General features: G+C 46.9%; 1 protein-coding gene across 3 annotated transcripts in view; it reads right to left on the minus strand.

The window, feature by feature from the left end:
* robo1 (roundabout, axon guidance receptor, homolog 1 (Drosophila)) overlaps window positions 1–27,968 on the minus strand; it is a 440,136-nt gene that overhangs the window by 71,112 nt on the left and 341,056 nt on the right. For all 3 annotated transcript variants that reach the window (XM_046293778.1, XM_046293780.1, XM_046293781.1), the window contains 9 exons: window positions 26,063–26,187; window positions 24,008–24,179; window positions 21,614–21,819; window positions 14,145–14,226; window positions 13,250–13,415; window positions 10,940–11,106; window positions 10,050–10,171; window positions 4,465–4,696; window positions 79–200 (listed from right to left, as the gene is read on the minus strand). In XM_046293778.1, coding sequence (XP_046149734.1) covers window positions 79–200; window positions 4,465–4,696; window positions 10,050–10,171; window positions 10,940–11,106; window positions 13,250–13,415; window positions 14,145–14,226; window positions 21,614–21,819; window positions 24,008–24,179; window positions 26,063–26,187 — 1,394 coding nt within the window. The remainder of the gene's footprint in view (window positions 1–78; window positions 201–4,464; window positions 4,697–10,049; window positions 10,172–10,939; window positions 11,107–13,249; window positions 13,416–14,144; window positions 14,227–21,613; window positions 21,820–24,007; window positions 24,180–26,062; window positions 26,188–27,968) is intronic.

Consider the following 27,968-nt stretch of genomic DNA (forward strand, 5'->3'; position numbering starts at 1 on the left):
ACACTACCGTAGTACACTACCTTTGACCAAACTCAGAGTATATGTGGGTAATTTGGGAGTCCCTGCCAGTATTCTCACCTTGTACTCCTGGACCACCCCGTTCTGCTCCTCCTCTGGAGGAGGTTGCCAGGAGACCATGATGGCGGTCCCATTGTCCCCGCTCTCTGTGACGGTAACCCCACGAGGGGCTGCACTGGGAGCTGGGGACAGACAGATAGACAGACACAACAACATGTTAATGTAATACACCATCAACAGTAACACACACTGTCTGTCCTCACACACTGTTACAACAGTAACACACACTGTCTGTCCCCACACACTGTTACAACAGTAACACACACTGTCTGTCCCCACACACTGTTACAACAGTAACACACACTGTCTGTCCCCACACACTGTTACAACAGTAACACACACTGTCTGTCCCCACACACTGTTACAACAGTAACACACACTGTCTGTCCCCACACACTGTTACAACAGTAACACACACTGTCTGTCCCCACACACTGTTACAACAGTAACACACACTGTCTGTCCCCACACACTGTTACAACAGTAACACACACTGTCTGTCCCCACACACTGTTACAACCACACACTGTCCCCACACACTGTTACAACAGTAACACACACTGTCTGTCCCCACACACTGTTACAACAGTAACACACACTGTCTGTCCCCACACACTGTTACAACAGTAACACACACTGTCTGTCCCCACACACACTGTCTGTCCCCACACACTGTTACAACAGTAACACACACTGTCTGTCCCACACACTGTCTGTCCCCACACACTGTTACAACAGTCCACTGTCACACACTGTCTGTCCCACACACACTGTCTGTCCCCACACACTGTCTGTCCCCACACACTGTTACAACAGTAACACACACTGTCTGTCCCCACACACTGTTACAACAGTAACACACACTGTCTGTCCCCACACACTGTTACAACAGTAACACACACTGTCTGTCCCCACACACTGTTACAACAGTAACACACACTGTCTGTCCCCACACACTGTTACAACAGTAACACACACTGTCTGTCCCCACACACTGTTACAACAGTAACACACACTGTCTGTCCCCACACACTGTTACAACAGTAACACACACTGTCTGTCCCCACACACTGTTACAACAGTAACACACACTGTCTGTCCCCACACACTGTTACAACAGTAACACACACTGTCTGTCCCCACACACTGTTACAACAGTAACACACACTGTCTGTCCCCACACACTGTTACAACAGTAACACACACTGTCTGTCCCCACACACTGTTGTCTGTCCCCACACACTGTTACAACAGTAACACTGTCTGTCCCCACACACTGTTACAACAGTAACACACACTGTCTGTCCCCACACACTGTCCCCACACACTGTCTGTCCCCACACACTGTTACAACCACACACTGTCTGTCCCCACACACTGTTACAACAGTCTGTCCCCACACACTGTTACAACAGTAACACACACTGTCTGTCCCCACACACTGTTACAACAGTAACACACACTGTCTGTCCCCACACACTGTTACAACAGTAACACACTGTCTGTCCCCACACACTGTTACAACAGTAACACACACTGTCTGTCCCCACACACTGTTACAACAGTAACACACACTGTCTGTCCCCACACACTGTTACAACAGTAACACACACTGTCTGTCCCCACACACTGTTACAACAGTAACACACACTGTCTGTCCCCACACACTGTTACAACAGTAACACACACTGTCTGTCCCCACACACTGTTACAACAGTAACACACACTGTCTGTCCCCACACACTGTTACAACAGTAACACACACTGTCTGTCCCCACACACTGTTACAACAGTAACACACACTGTCTGTCCCCACACACTGTTACAACAGTAACACACACTGTCTGTCCCCACACACTGTTACAACAGTAACACACACTGTCTGTCCCCACACACTGTTACAACAGTAACACACACTGTCTGTCCCCACACACTGTTACAACAGTAACACACACTGTCTGTCCCCACACACTGTTACAACAGTAACACACACTGTCCCCACACACTGTCTGTCCCACACACTGTTACAACAGTAACAACACTGTCTGTCCCCACACACTGTCTGTACTGTTACAACAGTAACACACACTGTCTGTCCCCACACACTGTTACAACAGTAACACACACTGTCTGTCCCCACACACTGTTACCAGTACACACACTGTCTGTCCCCACACACTGTTACAACAGTAACACACACTGTCTGTCCCCACACACTGTTACAACAGTAACACACACTGTCTGTCCCCACACACTGTTACAACAGTAACACACACTGTCAGTCCCCACACACTGTTACAACAGTAACACACACTGTCTGTCCCACACACTACAACAGTCTGTCCCCACACACTGTTACAACAGTAACACACACTGTCTGTCCCACACACTGTTACAACAGTAACACACACTGTCTGTCCCCACACACTGTTACAACAGTAACACACACTGTCTGTCCCCACACACTGTTACAACAGTAACACACACTGTCTGTCCCCACACACTGTTACAACATTAACACACACTGTCTGTCCCCACACACTGTTACAACAGTAACACACACTGTCTGTCCCCACACACTGTTACAACAGTAACACACACTGTCTGTCCCCACACACTGTTACAACAGTAACACACACTGTCTGCTCTCTCTTCACTTCTACTGCTCTCATAAATGGATCCTATCCAGAAGAGAACAGAAGTAGAACAGTCACAGTTGGACTGTCTCTATTCACTAGGGGTCTGTACTAACACAAGTAGAACAGTCACAGTCGGACTGTCTCTATTCACTAGGGGTCTGTACTAACAGAAGTAGAACAGTCACAGTTGGACTGTCTCTATTCACTAGGGGTCTGTACTAACAGAAGTAGAACAGTCACAGTTGGACTGTCTCTATTCACTAGGGGTCTGTACTAACAGAAGTAGAACAGTCACACGGACTGTCTCTATTCACTAGGGGTCTGTACTAACAGAAGTAGAACAGTCACAGTTGGACTGTCTCTATTCACTAGGGGTCTGTACTAACAGAAGTAGAACAGTCACAGTCGGACTGTCTCTATTCACTAGGGGTCTGTACTAACAGAAGTAGAACAGTCACAGTTGGACTGTCTCTATTCACTAGGGGTCTGTACTAACAGAAGTAGAACAGTCACAGTTGGACTGTCTCTATTCACTAGGGGTCTGTACTAACAGAAGTAGAACAGTCACAGTTGGACTGTCTCTATTCACTAGGGGTCTGTACTAACAGAAGTAGAACAGTCACAGTTGGACTGTCTCTATTCACTAGGGGTCTGTACTAACAGAAGTAGAACAGTCACAGTTGGACTGTCTCTATTCACTAGGGGTCTGTACTAACAGAAGTAGAACAGTCACAGTCGGACTGTCTCTATTCACTAGGGGTCTGTACTAACAGAAGTAGAACAGTCACAGTTGGACTGTCTCTATTCACTAGGGGTCTGTACTAACAGAAGTAGAACAGTCACAGTCGGACTGTCTCTATTCACTAGGGGTCTGTACTAACAGAAGTAGAACAGTCACAGTTGGACTGTCTCTATTCACTAGGGGTCTGTACTAACAGAAGTAGAACAGTCACAGTCGGACTGTCTCTATTCACTAGGGGTCTGTACTAAAATGACTATTTTTCTTTGTTCAGAGAAAGTGTTTACAAAGAAATTTTTACAAAAATCACTGTTTATTCAAACAAAGAGCATAATGTCCCCACACACTGATTGCAATGTTTAAACTGTGTGTTCTGTGATGTTTCTACCCTGATGAGTTTAATTAAAGTTCATTTATTATGACAACATACAACATAACACTCTTATTCTCTGTCCCCACACACTGTTCCGATTGACTGTAATGAAATCAGGCCTTCCTGCTCACGGGAGTGAGACCATCGTGTTTGAACTACGAAAACAATTAGCAACATAATTAGCAACAAAGCTTTGCTGAATACAACAAGGAAGAAGGAAAACACACACCCACACACATTTTGGCTAACAGTCTTTTTTTCAGTCAGCTCCTCTCTCATTCATTCCACATAACTTTTCACAACGCTTCTCTCTTTCATATGGCCTATATGAGCTCTGGGTTGCACCCAAACCCTGGAAGATTTTCACAACCACATCCTTTTCAATAATTAACACAGCACCTAGGTGACAAATAGTATATGGGTTCATCATCCTCTGTGTTTCACAGGGACTTTTCCAACAGTACAACATCTGGCCTAACACACAGAAACACCACAGAACACACAGTCATCTTTTACTCTCTACGCCCGCTGGGAACAGCTGCTGTTCTCACACACATGCATAGTTACAAAGGTCACAGACAAACTCTGTGCGCAGTCAGACACACACACACACACACACAGACTTGTCCACCCACCTTCCTCCAGAGTCTTGGCTATCTTGACCTCACTGTCTGTTCCCTGGAACTCGTTGAAGAAGGGCCGAACTTTGAACTCGTAAGTGACTCCCTTCCTGAGCTGGGGCACCACAGTACTGTCCTCCCCTGGGGTTCTCACCTCAAACACAGCCCAGTCACTCCTCTGCTGGCCCTCTGGAGAGGCACGGTACATCACCTTATAACCCTGGATGTACTGAGACTGCTGCTCCACCTAGTGGCCAGGGGAGACAATAACACACATACACACACACGGTCAACTTGACTCCATTTAGGCACTCAGAGTGACTCTACAGTGGAAAGTCTCTCAGCATCATTCTGGAACATTATCAATAGACAGTTGAGTTGTAGCTGTAGGCCAGTTTTACTAATGTGGCTGGCTGGCTGGCTGGCTGGCTGGCTGGCTGGCTGGCTGGCTGGCTGGCTGGCTAGCTAGCGGGGTCCGGAGTGTTAACTCATCACATGGTCCATCCACTTATCCATCCATCCATCTATCCATCCATCCCTCCGTCTGTGTGTGGGCCAGCAGAGCGGTTCCATTTGGAGCGTCAGCGATGTCTGGAAACCACAGCGCACCATGAGGTCATAGCCCAGAGGTTCCGAGAGTCTGGTCCTGGTTACAGGGGGCTAGAACAGGGCACCTGACATGACAGCCTGGCCCGTCTCCTCCTGACTTACTGGGAACTCTAGTCTAGGATCAGGGGGGACAGTGCAGCCTCTCATACTGACTGACTCACACACAGCAGGGGACATGATATGCTGAGGGTACAGAGAGAGCCATGATGACAGATCATTTCGTATAATAGAGCATTGGTAAAGGTGGATCTTGATTTAGAGAGCCTCTGTGTTGTCAGTCAGGGATCATCTATGCATGTGCCTCTACTGTATGTGTGAACTCTACAATACAACCTATTGGTGTGCACTAGAATGGTACTGTACAGCACTGTACTGTAGTGTATTGTACTACTGTACTGCAGTGTATTGTATTGTATTGCTGTACTGTAGTGTATTGTACTACTGTACTGTAGTGTATTGTACTACTGTACTGTAGTGTATTGTATTGCTGTACTGTAATGTATTGTACTACTGTACTGTAGTGTACGAAAACAATTGTATTGTATTGTACAACAAGGAAGAAGGAAAACACACACCCACACACTGTACTGTAGTGTATTGTACTACTGTACTGTAGTGTATTGTATATTGTACTACTGTACTGTAGTGTACCTAGGTTGTACTACTGTACTACTACTGTACTGTAGTGTATTGTACTGCTGTACTGTACTGTACTGTACTGTACTGTAATGTATTGTACTACTGTACTGTAGTGTATTGTATTGCTGTACTGTAATGTATTGTACTACTGTACTGTAGTGTATTGTACTACTGTACTGTAGTGTATTGTATTGTATTGCTGTACTGTAGTCTATTGTACTACTGTACTGTAGTGTATTGTACTACTGTACTGTAGTGTATTGTACTACTGTACTGTAGTGTATTGTATTGTATTGCTGTACTGTAGTCTATTGTACTACTGTACTGTAGTGTATTGTACTACTGTACTGTACTGTAGTGTATTGTACTACTGTACTGTAGTGTATTGTATTGTATTGCTGTACTGTAGTCTATTGTACTACTGTACTGTAGTGTATTGTACTACTGTACTGTAGTGTATTGTATTGTATTGCTGTACTGTAGTCTATTGTACTACTGTACTGTAGTGTATTGTACTACTGTACTGTAGTATTGCTGTACTGTATCATGTACTACTGTATGTAGTGTATTGTACTACTGTACTGTAGTGTATTGTATTGTATTGCTGTACTGTCAGTCTATTGTACTACTGTACTGTAGTGTATTGTACTACTGTACTGTGTGTATTGTATTGTATTGCTGTACTGTAGTCTAGCTACTGTACTGTAGTGTATTGTACTACTGTACTGTAGTGTATTGTATTGTATTGCTGTACTGTAGTGTACTACTGTACTATTGTACTGTACTGTACTGTGTACTACTGTACTGTAGTGTATTGTACTACTGTACTGTAGTCTATTGTACTACTGTACTGTAGTGTATTGTACTACTGTACTGTACTGTAGTGTATTGTACTACTGTACTGTAGTGTATTGTATTGTATTGCTGTACTGTAGTGTATTATACTACTGTACTGTACTGTACTGCACTGTACTGTACTGTACTGTACTGTACTGTATTGTATTGTACTACTGTACTGTAGTGTATTGTATTGTATTGCTGTACTGTACTGTATTGTACTACTGTACTGTAGTGTATTGTATTGTATTGCTGTACTGTAGTATATTGTACTACTGTACTGTACTGTAGTGTATTGTACTACTGTACTGTAGTGTATTGTATTGCTGTACTGTAGTGTATTGTATTGCTGTACTGTAGTGTATTGTATTGCTGTACTGTAGTGTATTGTACTACTGTACTGTACTATCCAGCAAGGTCTCTGGGAAAGGTAGGCAGCACTTTTTTAATCCCCCACTAAAAAAAATGATGCCGGCTCAAGTGATCTCATTAGGCTCAGAACTGTGCAACGGAAATATCCCATTTACATAAGTTTTCAGACCCTTTATTCAGTTGAAGCTTGGCAGCAATGACAGACTCAAGTCTTGTTGGGTATGGCGCTGGATGTGGAGCGTCCAGAGGTCTCTCCGGAGTTGTTCCATTGGGTACAAGTCCAGGCTCTGGCTGGGCCACTCAATGACATTCAAAGACTGGTCTTGGCTGTGTGCTTAGGGTCGTTGTCCTGTTGGAGGGTGAACCTTCACCCCAGTCTGAGGTCCTGAACGCTCTGGAGCAGGTATTCATCAAGGATCCCTCTGTTCTTTGCTCCGTTCATCTTTCCCTCGATAATGACTAGTCTCCAAGTCCCTGCCGCTGAAAAACATCCCCACAGCAGGTTTCCTCTAGACATGACGCTTGGAATTCAGGCAAAAAAAGCTCAATCTTGGTTTCATCGGGGCAGGAAATCTTGTTTCTCATGGTCTGAGAGTCTTTAGGTGCCCTTTGGCAAACTCCAAGCTGCCTGTCATATACCTTTCACTGAGGAGTGGCTTCCATCTGGCCACTCTACCATAAAGGCCTGCTTGGTGGAGTGCTGCAGAGATGGTTGTCCTTCTGGAAGGTTCTCCCATCTCCAAAGAGGAACTCTGGAGCTCTGTCAGAGTGACCATAGCGTTCTTGGTCACCTAGGCCCCTGCCCCGATTGCTCCGTTTGGCCACAAGGGCCAGCTCTAGGAAGAGTCTTAGTGGATCCAAACTTTTCCATTTAAGAATGAAGGAAGCCAGTGTGTTCTTGGGGACCTTCAATGCTGCAAACATTATTTGGTACCTTCCTCAGTTCTGTGCCTCGACACAATTTACGGACAATTCCTTCGACCTTGTGGCTTGTATTTTTCTCTGACATGCACTGTTAATTGTGGGACCTTATGTAGACAGCTGTGTGCCTTTCCAAAGAATTTCCAAACATTTGAATTTACCACAGGTGGACTCCAATCAAGTTGTAGAAACATACCAAGGATGATCAGTGAAAACAGGATGCACCTGAGCTCAATTTCGAGAGTCATAGCAAAGGGTCTGAATACTTATGTAAATAAGGTATTTATGTTTTACATTTTCGTCATTATGCGGTATTGGGTGTATATTGACGAGGAACAGTATATATTTATTACATTTTATAATAAGGCTGTGTACAATAAAATGTCATGGGGTCTGAATACTTTCCGAAGGCACTGTATAAGAAGCCAGTTTATAGAATACAGTGTGTCTTATGCAACTAGTGAGGAGGTGTACAGTTATACTTTCCTTCTATTCAACATAACCTGGAATAGATTGACATGGAGCCAGTGGAATCATGGTAGCCAAACAGTGTTTAATAAGATATCCACGATCTAACAGCATAGAGGTCCTAACACCTCTGCATGCTGCCCTTTAATCTCTACCCCTCCTTTATAATCCTCTTTTCTCCTTCTCCTCCTCCCTCTCTCCTCCCACATCTGCAATCCATTTCAGCCTGAGAGCACTAGTTGGACACCTCTTCCTTTTCACTTGTTTTAACAGCAGACAAGTGTTTTCAATCTGGGAAGGCACAGGCTGGCACGCTGCGCTGCTGGGCGGCTTATGGCAGTGGACTGTGTGTTGTGGAGTGTTGTGAGTGGGCCACTGTGGGTTGGTTTAGCTCTGATTGAAGACAGGCAGAAAGACAGGCAGACAGACAAGCAGAAAGACAGGTCTTACAGCGTGACTGGCCCTGACCAGATGGATACTTAGAGAGTTTTGACAGGGTTGCAGTCTGTTCTCTGCTCTGTCCATCTCCGCAGTGCAGTGTCTGTCCTCTACAGGACGCTAGCACATTAGCACTGCTGAGTGGGCAAACAAATCGACCGCGAGCACAGAGCGCTCCAGACCTAGCTACTCTCTATGGTGACTTTGGAGAGAACAATAAAATGTATGCATTTAAGTTTTAAAATTAATGCTAAAACATACAAAATACACAATATATATTAAAATAATAAATAAACCATATAGACTACCGTTCAAATGTTTGAGGTCACTTAGAAATGTCCTTGTTTTTGAAAGTAAAATACCTTGTCAGCAACCATCACTCCTGTGTTCCAAAGGCACATTATGTTAGACTTGTGAGGCAATCTCAACGTCAACAGTGAAGAGGTGACTCCGGGTTGCCATATCTCAGACTGGCCAAAAAAAGATTGAGATGGGCAAAGAACACAGACACTGGACAGAGTGACCCTGTGAAGGCCAAAGTCACATCTTCACTGTTGATGTTGAGACTGGTGTTTTGCAGGTACTTTTAATGAAGACTGTTTCTCAAACTAGACACTCTAATGACCTTGTCCTCTTGCTCAGTTGTGCACCGGGTCCTCCCACTCCTCTTTCTATTCTGGTTAGAGCCAGTTTACGCTGTTCTGTGAAGGGAGTAGTACACAGCGTTATGTACAGTTTCTTGGCAATTTCTTGCATGGAAAGGCCTTCAATTCTCAGGACAAGAACAGACTCACAAGTATCAGAAGAAAGTTATTTGTATTTGGCCATTTTGAGCCTGTAACAGAACCCACATGTGCTGATGCTCCAGATACTCAACTAGTCTAAAGTAGGGTAGTTTTATTGCGTCTTTAATCAGAACAACAGTTTTCAGCTGTGCTAACATAATTGCAGAAGAGTTTTCTAATGATCAATTAGCCTTTTAAAATGATACATTTGGATTAGCTAACACAATGTGCCATTGGAACACAGGAGTGATGGTTGCTGATAATGGGCCTCTATACGCCTATGTAGATATTCCATGAAAAAATCTGCCGTTTCCAGCTACAATAGTCATTTACAACATTAACAATGTCTACACTGTATTTCTGATCAATTTGATGTTACTTGAATTGACTTTTTTTGTGCTTTTCTTTCAAAAACAAGGTCATTTCTAAGTGACCCCAAACTTTTGAATGGTAATGTACATACATGACAAGAGTCACTCATTGGGAATGTCATCCCTAAAGTTGTGTTTTGAAGCAGAGAAAAACACTCACCGTCCACTGCACTCTGACAGAGGAGGAGGAGAGGATGGTGGGGTTGTGAAGGTGGATGACCACCTCTCCTAACTCCCTCTGGATCTGACGGTGGTCCACTCCCTGACTGGTGGGGGGGATATCTGCTCACACACACACACACACACACACACACACACACACACACACACACACACACACACACACACACACACACACACACACACACACACACACACACACACACACACACACACACACACACACAAACATACAAACAAACACACGATAAATACCTGTATGAACAGCAGAGGGTTCAGACTGGGACAAGGTCCAGACAGGGACAGGGACAAGGTCCATGCAGGGACAGGGACAAGGTTCAGACAGGGACAAGGCCCATGCAGGGACAAGGTCCAGACAGGGACAAGTGTCATGTTTTGTCATTTATTATCTTGTCTTGTCCCTGGCTTCCCACAAGGTCCAGACAGGGACAGGGACAACTATTTCTTCCTTTGTGTTCCGTTCCTGTCCTGTCGGTTCCTTGTCAGACACCGTGCTGTGGGACAAGGTCCAGACAGGGACAGGGACAAGGTCCATGCAGGGACAGGGAAAAGGTCCAGACAGGGACAAGGTCCAGACAGGGACAATGTCCAGACAGGGACAAGGTCCAGACAGGGACAGGGACAAGGTCCAGACAGGGACAAGGTCCAGACAGGGACAAGGTCCAGACAGGAACAAGGTCCAGACAGGGACAAGGTCCAGACAGGAACAAGGTCCAGACAGGGACAAGGTCCAGACAGGGACAAGGTCCAGACAGGGACAGGAACAAGGTCCAGACAGGGACAAGGTCCAGACAGGGACCTACCGTAAAGCAGCCCATTTCAAGTCATTAAGAGAGAGCAGAGACCCACCTTGTGTTTTGACGGTGTCAGTGATGGGGCTGGGGTCACTCAGGCCATAGGCGTTAGCAGCTCGGACCAGGAAGAGGTAGACAGCACTGGCCTTCAGGCCCTTCAGTACATACGACTCAGTCTTCACATGTTCTGCCAGGGTCTGCCAACTGCTGCCTGACGCATGACTAGGAGAGAAGACAGAACAGGATGTTACACATCAGGTTTAAAGTTCATACACACACTCAGACCATAGACGTATGATATGTGGTAGTAGAGAAGTGGCCTGGGGGCGCACATTTAATGTGTTGTGAAATCTGTTGTGAAATGTAATGTTTTTAAAATGGTATATAACTGCCTTAATGTTGCTGGACCCCAGGAAGAGTAGCTGCTGCCTTGACAGGAACTAATGGGGATCCATAAGAAACCCCAGGAAGAGTAGCTGCTGCCTTGACAGGAACTAATGGGGATCCATAATAAATCCCAGGAAGAGTAGCTGCTGCCTTGACAGGAACTAATGGGGATCCATAAGAAACCCCAGGAAGAGTAGCTGCTGCCTTGACAGGAACTAATGGGGATCCATAAGAAACCCCAGGAAGAGTAGCTGCTGCCTTGACAGGAACTAATGGGGATCCATAAGAAACCCCAGGAAGAGTAGCTGCTGCCTTGACAGGAACTAATGGGGATCCATAAGAAACCCCAGGAAGAGTAGCTGCTGCCTTGACAGGAACTAATGGGGATCCATAAGAAACCCCAGGAAGAGTAGCTGCTGCCTTGACAGGAACTAATGGGGATCCATAAGAAACCCCAGGAAGAGTATCTGCTGCCTTGACAGGAACTAATGGGATCCATAAGAAACCCCAGGAAGAGTAGCTGCTGCCTTGACAGGAACTAATGGGGATCCATAAGAAACCCCAGGAAGAGTAGCTGCTGTCTTGACAGGAACTAATGGGGATCCATAAGAAACCCCAGGAAGAGTAGCTGCTGCCTTGACAGGAACTAATGGGGATCCATAAGAAACCCCAGGAAGAGTAGGTGCTGTCTTGACAGGAACTAATGGGGATCCATAAGAAACCCCAGGAAGAGTATCTGCTGCCTTGACAGGAACTAATGGGGATCCATAAGAAACCCCAGGAAGAGTAGCTGCTGCCTTGACAGGAACTAATGGGGATCCATAAGAAACCCCAGGAAGAGTAGCTGCTGCCTTGACAGGAACTAATGGGGATCCATAAGAAACCCCAGGAAGAGTAGCTGCTGCCTTGACAGGAACTAATGGGGATCCATAAGAAACCCCAGGAAGAGTAGCTGCTGCCTTGACAGGAACTAATGGGGATCCATAATAAATCCCAGGAAGAGTAGCTGCTGCCTTGACAGGAACTAATGGGGATCCATAAGAAACCCCAGGAAGAGTAGCTGCTGCCTTGACAGGAACTAATGGGGATCCATAATAAATCCCAGGAAGAGTAGCTGCTGCCTTGACAGGAACTAATGGGGATCCATTAGAAACCCCAGGAAGAGTAGCTGCTGCCTTGACAGGAACTAATCGGGATCCATAATAAATCCCAGGAAGAGTAGCTGCTGCCTTGACAGGAACTAATTGGGATCCATAAGAAACCCCAGGAAGAGTAGCTGCTGCCTTGACAGGAACTAATGGGGATCCATAAGAAACCCCAGGAAGAGTAGGTGCTGTCTTGACAGGAACTAATGGGGATCCATAAGAAACCCCAGGAAGAGTAGCTGCTGTCTTGACAGGAACTAATGGGGATCCATAAGAAACCCCAGGAAGAGTAGCTGCTGCCTTGACAGGAACTAATGGGGATCCATAAGAAACCCCAGGAAGAGTAGCTGCTGCCTTGACAGGAACTAATGGGGATCCATAAGAAACCCCAGGAAGAGTAGCTGCTGTCTTGACAGGAACTAATGGGGATCCATAAGAAACCCCAGGAAGAGTAGCTGCTGCCTTGGCAGGAACTAATGGGGATCCATATGAAACCCCAGGAAGAGTAGCTGCTGTCTTGACAGGAACTAATGGGGATCCATAAGAAACCCCAGGAAGAGTAGCTGCTGTCTTGACAGGAACTAATGGGGATCCATAAGAAACCCCAGGAAGAGTAGCTGCTGTCTTGACAGGAACTAATGGGGATCCATAAGAAACCCCAGGAAGAGTAGCTGCTGTCTTGACAGGAACTAATGGGGATCCATAAGAAACCCCAGGAAGAGTAGCTGCTGTCTTGACAGGAACTAATGGGGATCCATAATAAATACAAATACACTGTGACATCACTTTATTTATTTTGGTCACAAGTGACCTCCAATGTCCTCTGCTCTTACCTGAAGGCCTCTATGATGTAGGAGGTGGGCGTGGCTCCTGAGAAGTTGGGCTTCCAGGACAGAGTGACGGAGGTGCGGGTGACGTCAGTGACCTCAGGTTTGAAGGGGGCGCTGGGGATCAGGTTGGGGTCAGTGGGTCTGGCCGGTTGCACTGGAACACCAAACTCTGAAGATGAGGAGAGTATCATGAGACATTTTCTATGAAGCTAAATGAATACTTTATCAGTAATGCCAGACTATGGAATGCATACCAAGCACATTCACACACACACAGACTCACGCACACTCCCTGGGCTGGTGGCAAGATTGTGACATTCCAACTAAAAAAGCAATTACAGACTGAATGTATTTCATTCATGATGGAGTGTAGCCACAGTGACAGTAGGCAGCAGCCCAGTGGCTTACCTTGAACATCCAGATAGGGCTTCCACGAGGCCTCGCCACAGTGACAGTAGGCAGCAGCCCAGTGGCTTACCTTGAACATCCAGATAGGCCTTCCACGAGGCCTTGCCACAGTGACAGTAGGCAGCAGCCCAGTGGCTTACCTTGAACATCCAGATAGGCTTTCCACGAGGCCTCGCCACAGTGACAGTAGGCAGCAGCCCAGTGACTTACCTTGAACATCCAGATAGGCCTTCCACGAGGCCTCGCCACAGTGACAGTAGGCAGCAGCCCAGTGACTTACCTTGAACATCCAGATAGGCCTTCCACAAGGCCTCGCCACTGTGACAGTAGGCAGCAGCCCAGTGACTTACCTTGAACATCCAGATAGGCCTTCCACAAGGCCTCGCCACTGTGACAGTAGGCAGCAGCCCAGTGACTTACCTTGAACATCCAGATAGGCCTTCCACGAGGCCTCGCCACAGTGACAGTAGGCAGCAGCCCAGTGACTTACCTTGAACATCCAGATAGGCCTTCCACGAGGCCTCGCCACTGGGAGTGGAGGCGATGCATGTGTACATGCCTGTGTCACCCAGCTATAAGACAGAAGAAAAGAGGACAGGAAATAGAGGGGAGAGGGACTAGATTAGTGATCGCTCTGGGTTCAAATGCAAATGACAAGGTACTGTCTGGACATCAGTGGAATTGGACTAAAATAGTGCTGCTTCCTCCCCAATATCGCTCTTTCTCTCATTGACATGCTGCTGTGGTCCCTAGCAGCCAGCCATCAGTGCCTGGTAATCTCACTATTAGATTTCCCTCTAGAAAGTGGGAAAAGCAGCTGGGGAGGCCAAGTGGCAGGATTGTACCAGACAAATTGAAAAGATTTCCACAGGAACAAAGACTAATTGGAGACCTCCTCTCCCTCTCCTCTCCTCTCCTCTCCCCCTCCTCACTCCTCTCACCCTCCCCTCGGGGAAAGGAGTGCTTTACAGAACAGATATGGTGACACTCTCTAGTGTGTGAGAGGGAGTGTGTGTCTCAGTGTGTTTGAGAGAGGGAGAGTGTGTGTCTCAGTGTGTTTGAGAGAGGGAGAGTGTGTGTCTCAGTGTGTTTGAGAGAGGGAGAGTGTGTGTCTCAGTGTGTTTGAGAGAGGGAGAGTGTGTGTCTCAGTGTGTTTGAGAGAGGGAGAGTGTGTGTCTCAGTGTGTTTGAGAGAGGGAGAGTGTGTGTCTCAGTGTGTTTGAGAGAGGGAGAGTGTGTGTCACAGTGTGTTTGAGAGAGGGAGAGTGTGTGTCTCAGTGTGTTTGAGAGAGGGAGAGTGTGTGTCTCAGTGTGTTTGAGAGAGGGAGAGTGTGTGTCTCAGTGTGTTTGAGAGAGGGAGAGTGTGTGTCTCAGTGTGTTTGAGAGAGGGAGAGTGTGTGTCTCAGTGTGTTTGAGAGAGGGAGAGTGTGTGTCACAGTGTGTTTGAGAGAGGAGAGTGTGTGTCTCAGTGTGTTTGAGAGAGGAGAGGGTGTGTCTCAGTGTGTTTGAGAGAGGAGAGTGTGTGTCTCAGTGTGTTTGAGAGAGAGGGAGAGTGTGTGTCTCAGTGTGTTTGAGAGAGGGGGAGTGTGTGTCTCAGTGTGTTTGAGAGAGGGAGAGTGTGTGTCTCAGTGTGTTTGAGAGAGGAGAGTGTGTGTCTCAGTGTGTTTGAGAGAGGGAGAGTGTGTGTCTCAGTGTGTTTGAGAGAGGGAGAGTGTGTGTCTCAGTGTGTTTGAGAGAGGAGAGTGTGTGTCTCAGTGTGTTTGAGAGAGGGAGAGTGTGTGTCTCAGTGTGTTTGAGAGAGGGAGAGTGTGTGTCTCAGTGTGTTTGAGAGGGAGAGTGTGTGTCTCAGTGTGTTTGAGAGAGGAGAGTGTGTGTCTCAGTGTGTTTGAGAGAGGGAGAGTGTGTGTCTCAGTGTGTTTGAGAGAGGGAGAGTGTGTGTCTCAGTGTGTGAGAGAGAGGAGAGTGTGTGTCTCAGTGTGTTTGAGAGAGGGAGAGTGTGTGTCTCAGTGTGTTTGAGAGAGGGAGAGTGTGTGTCTCAGTGTGTTTGAGAGAGGGAGAGTGTGTGTCTCAGTGTGTTTGAGAGAGGGAGAGTGTGTGTCTCAGTGTGTTTGAGAGAGGGAGAGTGTGTGTCACAGTGTGTTTGAGAGAGGGAGAGTGTGTGTCTCAGTGTGTTTGAGAGAGGGAGAGTGTGTGTCTCAGTGTGTTTGAGAGAGGGAGAGTGTGTGTCTCAGTGTGTTTGAGAGAGGGAGAGTGTGTGTCTCAGTGTGTTTGAGAGAGGGAGAGTGTGTGTCTCAGTGTGTTTGAGAGAGGGAGAGTGTGTGTCTCAGTGTGTTTGAGAGAGGGAGAGTGTGTGTCTCAGTGTGTTTGAGAGAGGGAGAGTGTGTGTCTCAGTGTGTTTGAGAGAGGGAGAGTGTGTGTCTCAGTGTGTTTGAGAGAGGGAGAGTGTGTGTCTCAGTGTGTTTGAGAGAGGGAGAGTGTGTGTCTCAGTGTGTTTGAGAGAGGGAGAGTGTGTGTTCCCTGTAGATCAGCCTCCAGGTTGGGTCCATCTAAGCTCAACCTGACAGGTAAGACAAGTATTTCCGGAGTTCTAAATTGAGCAGCTGCTGAAAAATGAGCTCCTGTATTTATTGAGATTTAAATGTTTTTTTAGAGTGAAGTACATCGAAAAAATCAAGAGAAAACTGCAAGATTCAATAGAAGACAAAACAAGGAACAAACTAAACAAGACAGGCTTTTGAAAAATTAACTATTTTTTTTCATAAAATTGTACAGTTATCTTAGCTAGGTGAATTGCTAGCAGAATTGTTTACTTGTTGCTAAGCAGTTGCTAGGGACTCTCCTGGAAGAAGCTAGCTAGCTTACAAAGAATAACAACAAAAAATATCTAGTTAACAGAAGAAAGGAAGACAAAATAAGGACAAAAGAAGGACAGAAGAAAAAGGAAAAGAAAGAGGACAACAAAGTGAAACAGTCAGCACTTCTATTGCAACTTCGTATTTCGTCGTCCTAACGTAGTCTACACTGCTATCTGCCCAGCAGCAAGCCAGCTAGCAAACGTCCACCGTCTACCGAATAGCAGCACTGTAGAAACTATTACACTCAACTGAACGACTTGATTAGTGTAGTGTTAGCTAGCGACATAGTTGTCTTTGCTGTCTTCGTATCCAAGATAATTGTGTAGTTTAGAGCGTGTAGTCTTAGAGTGATTATCTTAATTTACCGAGGTTAGCTAGCCAGCTATTTGTCGTCCTTAACGTAGGAGACACTGCTAGCTAGCCAACAGCTAGCCAACGTCTACTGAATAGAACTTCCGCACTCAACAACCCGGGTCGCATTCCGCTTCGCTCCACAGGTAGTATCACATTTTTCATTTCATTTCATTACAGCACAACGGTTTGATTTGTTTGATCGTAGCTAGCTACATAGCTAGCTACATAGCCGTCTGTGTATCAAAGATAATTGTGTAGTCTAGAGCGATTTTCTAGGTTAGCTAGCCAGCTATTTTCGTTCTTTTAACGCAACGTAACGTAATCAACACTGCTAGCTAGCCAGCTAGCCCCGAATAGCAGCACTGTAGAAACTACTACACTCAACGGAACGACTTGATTAGTGTAGTGTCAACAACGCAGCCACTGTCAGCTAGCCTACAAAGTCAACAACGCAGCCACTGCCAGCTAGCCTACTTCAGCAGTACTGTATCATTTTTAATAATTTTAGTCAATAAGATTCTTGCTACGTAAGCTTAACTTTCTGAACATTCGAGACGTGTAGTCCACTTGTCATTCCAATCTCCTTGCATTAGCGTAGCCTCTTCTGTAGCCTGTCAACTATGTGTCTGTCTATCCCTGTTCTCTCCTCTCTGCACAGACCATACAAACGCTCCACACCGCGTGGCCGCTGCCACCCTAATCTGGTGGTCCCAGCGCGCACGACCCACGTGGAGTTCCAGGTCTCCGGTAGCCTCTGGAACTGCCGATCTGCAGCCAACAAGGCAGAGTTCATCTCAGCCTATGCCTCCCTCCAGTCCCTCGACTTCTTGGCACTGACAGAAACATGGATCACCACAGATAACACTGCTACTCCTACTGCTCTCTCTTCGTCCGCCCACGTGTTCTCGCACACCCCGAGAGCTTCTGGTCAGCGGGGTGGTGGCATAGGGATCCTTATCTCTCCCATGTGGTCATTCTCTCTTTCTCCCCTTACCCATCTGTCTATCGCCTCCTTTGAATTTCATGCTGTCACAGTTACCAGCCCTTTCAAGCTTAACATCCTTATCATTTATCGCCCTCCAGGTCCCCTCGGAGAGTTCATCAATGAGCTTGATGCCTTGATAAGCTCCTTTCCTGAGGACGGCTCACCTCTCACAGTTCTGGGCGACTTTAACCTCCCCACGTCTACCTTTGACTCATTCCTCTCTGCCTCCTTCTTTCCACTCCTCTCCTCTTTTGACCTCACCCTCTCACCTTCCCCCTACTCACAAGGCAGGCAATACGCTCGACCTCATCTTTACTAGATGCTGTTCTTCCACTAACCTCATTGCAACTCCCCTCCAAGTCTCCGACCACTACCTTGTATCCTTTTCCCTCTCGCTCTCATCCAACACTTCCCACACTGCCCCTACTCGGATGGTATCGCGCCGTCCCAACCTTCGCTCTCTCTCCCCCGCTACTCTCTCCTCTTCCATCCTATCATCTCTTCCCTCTGCTCAAACCTTCTCCAACCTATCTCCTGATTCTGCCTCCTCAACCCTCCTCTCCTCCCTTTCTGCATCCTTTGACTCTCTATGTCCCCTATCTTCCAGGCCGGCTCGGTCCTCCCCTCCCGCTCCGTGGCTTGACGACTCAATGCGAGCTCACAGAACAGGGCTCCGGAAGGCCGAGCGGAAATGGAGGAAAACTCGCCTCCCTGTGGACCTGGCATCCTTTCACTCCCTCCTCTCTACATTTTCCTCCTCTGTCTCTGCTGCTAAAGCCACTTTCTACCACTCTAAATTCCAAGCATCTGCCTCTAACCCTAGGAAGCTCTTTGCCACATTCTCCTCCCTCCTGAATCCTCCTCCCCCTCCCCCCTCCTCCCTCTCTGCAGATGACTTCGTCAACCATTTTGAAAAGAAGATCGACGACATCCGATCCTCGTTTGCTAAGTCAAACAACACCGCTGGTTCTGCTCACACTGCCCTACCCTGTGCTCTGACCTCTTTCTCCCTCTCTCTCCAGATGAAATCTCGCGTCTTGTGACGGCCGGCCGCCCAACAACCTGCCCGCTCGACCCTATCCCCTCCTCTCTTCTCCAGACCATTTCCGGAGACCTTCTCCCTTACCTCACCTCGCTCATCAACTTATCCCTGACCGCTGGCTACGTCCCTTCCGTCTTCAAGAGAGCGAGAGTTGCACCCCTTCTGAAAAAACCTACACTCGATCCCTCCGATGTCAACAACTACAGACCAGTATCCCTTCTTTCTTTTCTCTCCAAAACTCTTGAACGTGCCGTCCTTGGTCAGCTCTCCCGCTATCTCTCTCAGAATGACCTTCTTGATCCAAATCAGTCAGGTTTCAAGACTAGTCATTCAACTGAGACTGCTCTTCTCTGTATCACGGAGGCGCTCCGCACCGCTAAAGCTAACTCTCTCTCCTCTGCTCTCATCCTTCTAGACCTATCGGCTGCCTTCGATACTGTGAACCATCAGATCCTCCTCTCCACCCTCTCCGAGTTGGGCATCTCCGGCGCGGCCCACGCTTGGATTGCGTCCTACCTGACAGGTCGCTCCTACCAGGTGGCGTGGCGAGAATCTGTCTCCTCACCACGCGCTCTCACCACTGGTGTCCCCCAGGGCTCTGTTCTAGGCCCTCTCCTATTCTCGCTATACACCAAGTCACTTGGCTCTGTCATAACCTCACATGGTCTCTCCTATCATTGCTATGCAGACGACACACAATTAATCTTCTCCTTTCCCCCTTCTGATGACCAGGTGGCGAATCGCATCTCTGCATGTCTGGCAGACATATCAGTGTGGATGACGGATCACCACCTCAAGCTGAACTTCGGCAAGACGGAGCTGCTCTTCCTCCCGGGGAAGGACTGCCCGTTCCATGATCTCGCCATCACGGTTGACAACTCCATTGTGTCCTCCTCCCAGAGCGCTAAGAACCTTGGCGTGATCCTGGACAACAAACTGTCGTTCTCAACTAATATCAAGGCGGTGGCCCGTTCCTGTAGGTTCATGCTCTACAACATCCGCAGAGTACGACCCTGCCTCACACAGGAAGCGGCGCAGGTCCTAATCCAGGCACTTGTCATCTCCCGTCTGGATTACTGCAACTCGCTGTTGGCTGGGCTCCCTGCCTGTGCCATTAAACCCCTACAACTCATCCAGAACGCCGCAGCCCGTCTAGTGTTCAACCTTCCCAAGTTCTCTCACGTCACCCCGCTCCTCCGCTCTCTCCACTGGCTTCCAGTTGAAGCTCGCATCCGCTACAAGACCATGGTGCTTGCCTACGGAGCTGTGAGGGGAACGGCACCTCAGTACCTCCAGGCTCTGATCAGGCCCTACACCCAAATAAGGGCACTGCGTTCATCCACCTCTGGCCTGCTCGCCTCCCTACCACTGAGGAAGTACAGTTCCCGCTCAGCTCAGTCAAAACTGTTCGCTGCTCTGGCTCCCCAATGATGGAACAAACTCCCTCACGACGCCAGGACAGCGGAGTCAATCACCACCTTCCGGAGACACCTGAAACCCCACCTCTTTAAGGAATACCTAGGATAGGATAAAGTAATCCTTCTCACCCCCCCCTTAAAATATTTAGATGCACTATTGTAAAGTGGTTGTTCCACTGGATGTCATAAGGTGAATGCACCAATTTGTAAGTCGCTCTGGATAAGAGCGTCTGCTAAATGACTTAAATGTAATTAATTAAATGTAAATGTAACAAGTCATCCAGCTCCTCAAAATGCATTGAAAAAGACATGGTGCGTTACCTCCAAACATAAACTAAATGTTAATTCATGTAAATTGCCTTACGTAAGGTTTGGGTTGAAAACATATCACACTGTTCTCACAGTGTTGCCCATTCACCACATCCCTGTCACCACACACAACCTGCCTGCAGTCATCACAACACACACGCGTACACACAGCAACAGTCTAACGTGAACTCTGACCCCTTGATGCCTCCATCTGGAGGTGGATTTGAATCGGCACCCCCCTTGGTCTCTCCCTCAGTGTTCTGCTTCACACATCTCCCCATCACACTCTGTTGAGTGACAGGACAATAGCGTGTGTGAATTCACTTCAAACCCCTGACAGCTGATTGACAGCTCACTGAGGAGAGGAGAGGCATGGCTGGACCCTAGGAGGGAACTGATCACATGCTTTATTTACTGATGGAGCAGCAGGAGTTACTCTGCCAGCCAGTCAGCCAGCCACTCCGCAGTATAGTTATTTAGGACAGCTTTGAAAGTGATTGGGGGAATGCGTTATTCATGTCTCGGCTAATGGAAGAGCTAATTGGAAATGGTAACATATGAAGGAGGTCAATTCGGAAGTTTCAGAAAGCCAAACTGTTCTACATTGAGAACAGAATTCCATTCAATGAAGTTCTTATTTCCATATATTAGGATAATGGGGGACATGATTTGACAGCCAACTGCCTCAGTAAGATATTCCATGTGAGCTGGTACACTACAGTAGACCTATATGTTGCTCTGTAGATCAGACAGTCCTGTAGTATAAAGGCTGCTGTTTGATGTATTTTCTCAGTACTCGTACTCTGAACCAGAGAGGTACATCAACACATTGTTTTATCTTTATGCTTTGAAAAGCTTGGAGAGAAGGTCTACCATTCCATGTGTTTATACTGTGTATTCAGTGAAGATGAGAGTTTCTTTGTGTGTGCGTGCGAGCGTGCATGTGAATGTGTGTGTGTATGCGTGTGTGTACATGTTTGAGTGTGTTGTGTGTTACCTTGGCGTAGCGGATCTGCAGTGCACCCGTGTCCAGCTGTTTGACCCGGGAGTCGTGAGTGGACACCAACACCCCGTCCTTCCTCCACATGATGGTGGGGGTGGGCTTACCCATTGCTAGGCAACTCAGAACCACCGTCCCGTCCACAGAGACTGTCTGATTGGTCGGACCCTGGCGGACAACTGGAGGTGGGCGATCAGACACAACTAGAGAGAAAGAGAGAGAGGGAGAGTTAGAGACTGTGTGGGAGAGAATATATATAATTTGAGTGGACGATGAGAGAACAATGTTGAGTGGATTTGATGAGAATAATAAAATAAATGGAGAGACAATTATACAGTGGGATTGTAGAGAAACACATAAATAACAGGAAGGAACAGGAGGAAGGTGAGAGTATTGCAAACACAAGGTAGCTGTGTGGTAGACGGAGAGAGAGAGAAATTCAAAAATTGAATGAAATGAAATTTTCACAACTGGAAGCAATTTTCTAATCATTCAGCAGTAGGAGTTGACCTTAGCCAAACAAATGAGGTGTAAATTCAACTAAAACAGGCTAACATACAAGTCCTCTTTCTGCAGATCCAGACTCCAATGGAGACGTTAACATTCACAGCCAACCAAACCCCCCCATCCCCTCTCCACCTCCTTAACCACACCCCCCTCATGAAACCACACCTCCAGTCTATAAAACACAGAACATGGGAGAAAACGCTTCTAAATACCTAGCAGCACAGACAATGTTATTACCATGAAGAATTTTCCCTCCCTCCTCTGTCCCCTCTCCCCCTCTTCCTCCTTGTCATCCCCCTCTCAGTGGGCGTTCACCAGTCGACACACACAGATTGAATTAAACGTGCTTTGTCTCCATTTAATTTCCATTATGTGACCGGAGAACGGTGTCCATCATGTCCCTGCTACTGTAGAGTGCTACTGTAGAGTGCTACTATAGAGTGCTACTGTAGAGTGCTACTGTAGAGTGCTACTATAGAGTGCTACTGAGAGTAGCAGTGCTACTGAGAGTAGCAATGCTACTGTAGAGCAGCAGTGCTACTGTAGAGCAGCAGTGCTACTGTAGAGTAGCAGTGTTACTGAGGCTGTTATCATTAATGCTGTTAATACTGCTATTGATAACCAGTTCTGCCAGGGCAGCTGATTTAGTCAGAAGCATAAGGTTGTTTGGTTCAAAGGAATAGCAAATCTATTGTAAACATGCAATATGTGTATCCCCTTTTAAATACACATAATGTAGGACATACGTCTGTACATTTACACACACACTCAGTGTAGTATCATACATGGGAGACTGGCTCTGGTGCTGGCTCTGGTGTAGTTACTAAAACATTGCCACTGTGACCTGTAATTACAAGATTTGCCTACGGAGATGAGGAGGCCTGCTCCCTTTAATAACTGGTATTATCTTCTCCTTCTACTGTCTACCAGGACATGCCACGCCAAAGAGAGAGGGAGAGAGAGAGAGCAGGCCCAGCTACAAAGGTAGAGGGAGAGGTGTCTGGTTAGAGAGGGTTGAATCTAGGTGAGAGGTGTCTGGTTAGAGAGGGTTGAATATAGGTGAGAGGTGTCTGGTTAGAGAGGGTTGAATCTAGGTGAGAGGTGTCTGGTTAGAGAGGGTTGAATCTAGGTGAGAGGTGTCTGGTTAGAGAGGGTTGAATTTAGGTGAGAGGTGTCTGGTTAGAGAGGGTTGAATCTAGGTGAGAGGTGTCTGGTTAGAGAGGGTTGAATCTAGGTGAGAGGTGTCTGGTTAGAGAGGGTTGAATCTAGGTGAGAGGTGTCTGGTTAGAGAGGTGAATCTAGGTGAGAGGTGTCTGGTTAGAGAGGGTTGAATATAGGTGAGAGGTGTCTGGTTAGAGAGGGTTGAATCTAGGTGAGAGGTAAACAAAATAATAGTGACCGGAGAGACTGAGTGAGTCGCTATGGGAACGCTGGGACTAAAGCCAAGGTGACTACACTACCAGGCTGGCTGCATTGACTGAGAGTGATTAGAGGTCTGAACCAGGCCTCCCCACAAAGACAGATCCCTCCACCAGCAGGCTAGTCTGTTAATGAGAGGAGACTCCTAAAGACACCAGCCAGCATAAATGATACACTGCCAGGAGCAAACAGCCCAGAGCCAAGAGGCAAGCCAGGCTCCTGGAGAAGATGAGTCACCACAGAGTCTCCGCACCCTGACAGGAGCACAGAGACCGGGCCAGACTTGGAACACAGTCTGATCAAAACTCCACAGACCTCAATATGTACTTTAGCTACTTAAATACAGCTCATGTATATTATTATGTGTTTATTCAAACCCCTACATGTCTATGTGCCAAGGTGTGACAATACCACCAAGATGCCTCCAAGATCTAATTCTGTGAGTCACTGATTGGTGGAACTCACCGTCAGTGACCTCCAGCAGGGCCTTGGTGATGACAGAGCCAGCGATGTTGAGGGCCTGGCAGCTGTAGTAGCCCACGTCTGAGCGCTCTGCATCTGTGATAGTCAGGTCCCCCGTCTGGGAGACGGAGACGCGACTAGACGGCTGGGGGGGCTGGTAGGAGAAGAGCAGGTTCTAGAGGAGGGAGAGGAGAGAAGAAAGTACAGATGTAGACAGAGAAGAGAGGAGACAGAACAGATATAGACAGAGAAGAGAGAAGACAGGCCAGATATAGACAGAGAAGAGAGAAGACAGGCCAGATATAGACAGAGAAGAGAGAAGACAGGCCAGATATAGACAGAGAAGAGAGAAGACAGGGAAGAGAGGAGACAGAACAGATATAGACAGAGAAGAGAGAAGACAGGCCAGATATAGACAGAGAAGAGAGAAGACAGGCCAGATATAGACAGAGAAGAGAGAAGACAGGCCAGATATAGACAGAGAAGAGAGAAGACAGAGAAGAGGAGACAGAACAGATATAGACAGAGAAGAGAGAAGACAGGCCAGATATAGACAGAGAAGAGAGAAGACAGGGAAGAGAGAAGACAGGATAGATATAGACAGAGAAGAGAGAAGACAGAGGAGAGAGAAGACAGGACAGATATAGACAGAGAAGAGAGAAGACAGAGAAGAGAGAAGACAGGGAAGAGAGAAGACAGGATAGATATAGACAGAGAAGAGAGAAGACAGGATAGATATAGACAGAGAAGAGAGAAGACAGAGAAGAGAGAAGACAGGATAGATATAGACAGAGAAGACAGAGAAGAGAGAAGACAGGACAGATATAGACAGAGAAGAGAGAAGACAGGACAGATATAGACAGAGAAGAGAGAAGACAGGATAGATATAGACAGAGAAGACAGAGAAGAGAGAGAGACAGGATAGATATAGACAGAGAAGACAGAGAAGAGAGAAGACAGGACAGATATAGACAGAGAAGAGAGAAGACAGGACAGATATAGACAGAGAAGAGAGAAGACAGAGAAGAGAGAAGACAGGGAAGAGAGAAGACAGGACAGATATAGACAGAGAAGAGAGAAGACAGAGAAGAGAGAAGACAGGGAAGAGAGAAGACAGGACAGATATAGACAGAGAAGACAGAGAAGAGAGAAGACAGGATAGATATAGACAGAGAAGACAGAGAAGAGAGAAGACAGGACAGATATAGACAGAGAAGAGAGAAGACAGGACAGATATAGACAGAGAGAGAGAAGACAGAGAAGAGAGAAGACAGGGAAGAGAGAAGACAGGACAGATATAGACAGAGAAGAGAGAAGACAGGCCAGATATAGACAGAGAAGAGAGAAGACAGGACAGATATAGACAGAGAAGAGAGAAGACAGAGAAGAGAGAAGACAGGGAAGAGAGAAGACAGGACAGATATAGACAGAGAAGAGAGAAGACAGGCCAGATATAGACAGAGAAGAGAGAAGACAGGCCAGATATAGACAGAGAAGAGAGAAGACAGAAATGAGAGAAGACAGGATAGAGAGAAGACAGGACAGATATAGACAGAGAAGAGAGAAGACAGGCCAGATATAGACAGAGAAGAGAGAAGACAGGCCAGATATAGACAGAGAAGAGAGAAGACAGAAATGAGAGAAGACAGGATAGATATAGACAGAGAAGAGAGAAGACAGGCCAGATATAGACAGAGAAGAGAGAAGACAGAGAAGAGAGAAGACAGGATAGATATAGACAGAGAAGAGAGAAGACAGGACACATATAGAGAAGCAGATCAGATAAAGACAGTAGGCTATGGAAGACCTGAAGGGTGATGGAATGGAACGGTCCAATTGAAGCATCAGTGTGAAGGTCAGTGAAGTTCACTGATTGTATGGCTGGTTTTATAGGTGCAATCATAAAATGTGTAAAGAGCATATGGGAATATCAAATAATAAAAGAAGGAGGACAATGATTTACTACTTGGTTGCCTTTCTTTTTTGTTCCATGCACATTCCTCAACATGTGCTCATGTTGGGTTCCTGGTGTACTGTAGGTCCCGCAGAGCCTCTCACCTGGCTGCCCTCTCTCTGCCAGAAGATAGCAGGTTGAGGGTTTCCTGTTGCTTCACACTGGAAGGTGACGGTCCTCCCCACCGCCACCACTTGGTTCCTGGGCCGCACCACAAACACAGGGGGCACTAGAGGACAGGCATGGGGACAGTTAGCTAACATACTGACACAGCATCGCATATCACATAACATCAGACAGAGATATCAGACATTACAATTAATATCCTGGTCTGGCTCATTTGAATGGAAAACAAAGGAATTTGAATGTTACAGTTATGGGCTCTGTATTCAAATGAGTTGTGGTTCAGGATTCAGGTTGTCTCTGTTTAGAGTAGACTTTTCTGGTTGCTCGTATGTGGACTGAAAGTCAGTCCGATCCATAATGCAGGCTGTGTATATATTAACAGTTTAATGAATAGAGAAAACAGGAGTGTGGCCCCATGTGGGTCTCTGCATTAGCATGGGCAAGAACACAGACCAATAATATTTACATGGACATGGGGGATAAATGAGCCATCTGTAGGAGCATCCTGGACCAGGCCCAGCCATCTTAATGACAAACTGTTTTAGAGTGAAGCGCTGTGTTACCTCCCAACGTCACACACAGTGACACCGGGCCTCGCTGTGCTAATAGGCCTGTGTGGAGGGACACAGCCTGAATGCTGAGGGCCAGCGGCCGTGTGAATTACACTTTCATCTCTGAGGACAGCAGGTACGTAACAGAATATTACTACGCCCAAACATCTTAACGCTGAGACGGACCACGTAATAGATCCATTAAAGAAATCTGCAGCCTGTCACTCCACATTCAGACACTCCACATTCAGACACTCCACATTCAGACACTCCACATTCAGACACTCCACATTCAGACACTCCACATTCAGACACTCCACATTCAGACACTCCACAGTCAGACACTCCACATTCAGACACTCCACATTCAGACACTCCACATTCAGACACTCCACAGTCAGACACTCCACATTCAGACACTCCACATTCAGACACTCCACATTCAGACACTCCACATTCAGACACTCCACATTCAGACACTCCACATTCAGACACTCCACAGTCAGACACTCCACATTCAGACACTCCACATTCAGACACTCCACATTCAGACACTCCACAGTCAGACACTCCACATTCAGACACTCCACATTCAGACACTCCACATTCAGACACTCCACATTCAGACACTCCACATTCAGACACTCCACATTCAAACACTCCACATTCAGACACTCCACAGTCAGACACTCCACATTCAGACACTCCACATTCAGACACTCCACAGTCAGACACTCCACATTCAGACACTCCACATTCAGACACTCCACATTCAGACACTCCACATTCAGACACTCCACAGTCAGACACTCCACATTCAGACACTCCACAGTCAGACACTCCACATTCAGACACTCCACATTCAGACACTCCACAGTCAGACACTCCACATTCAGACACTCCACATTCAGACACTCCACATTCAGACACTCCACATTCAGACACTCCACAGTCAGACACTCCACATTCAGACACTCCACATTCAGACACTCCACATTCAGACACTCCACAGTCAGACACTCCACAGTCAGACACTCCACATTCAGACACTCCACATTCAGACACTCCACATTCAGACACTCCACATTCAGACACTCCACATTCAGACACTCCACATTCAGACACTCCACATTCAGACACTCCACATTCAGACACTCCACATTCAGACACTCCACATTCAGACACTCCACATTCAGACACTCCACATTCAGACACTCCACATTCAGACACTCCACATTCAGACACTCCACAGTTAAAATGGGATATTTGGGAAAGCATAAAGTAACACAACAAGGTGTAGAAAAATAATATAATGAAATGATTTGGTTTTACC

The sequence above is a fragment of the Oncorhynchus gorbuscha genome, linkage group LG13 (genome assembly GCF_021184085.1).
Source record: "Oncorhynchus gorbuscha isolate QuinsamMale2020 ecotype Even-year linkage group LG13, OgorEven_v1.0, whole genome shotgun sequence".
NCBI lineage: Eukaryota > Metazoa > Chordata > Actinopteri > Salmoniformes > Salmonidae > Oncorhynchus > Oncorhynchus gorbuscha.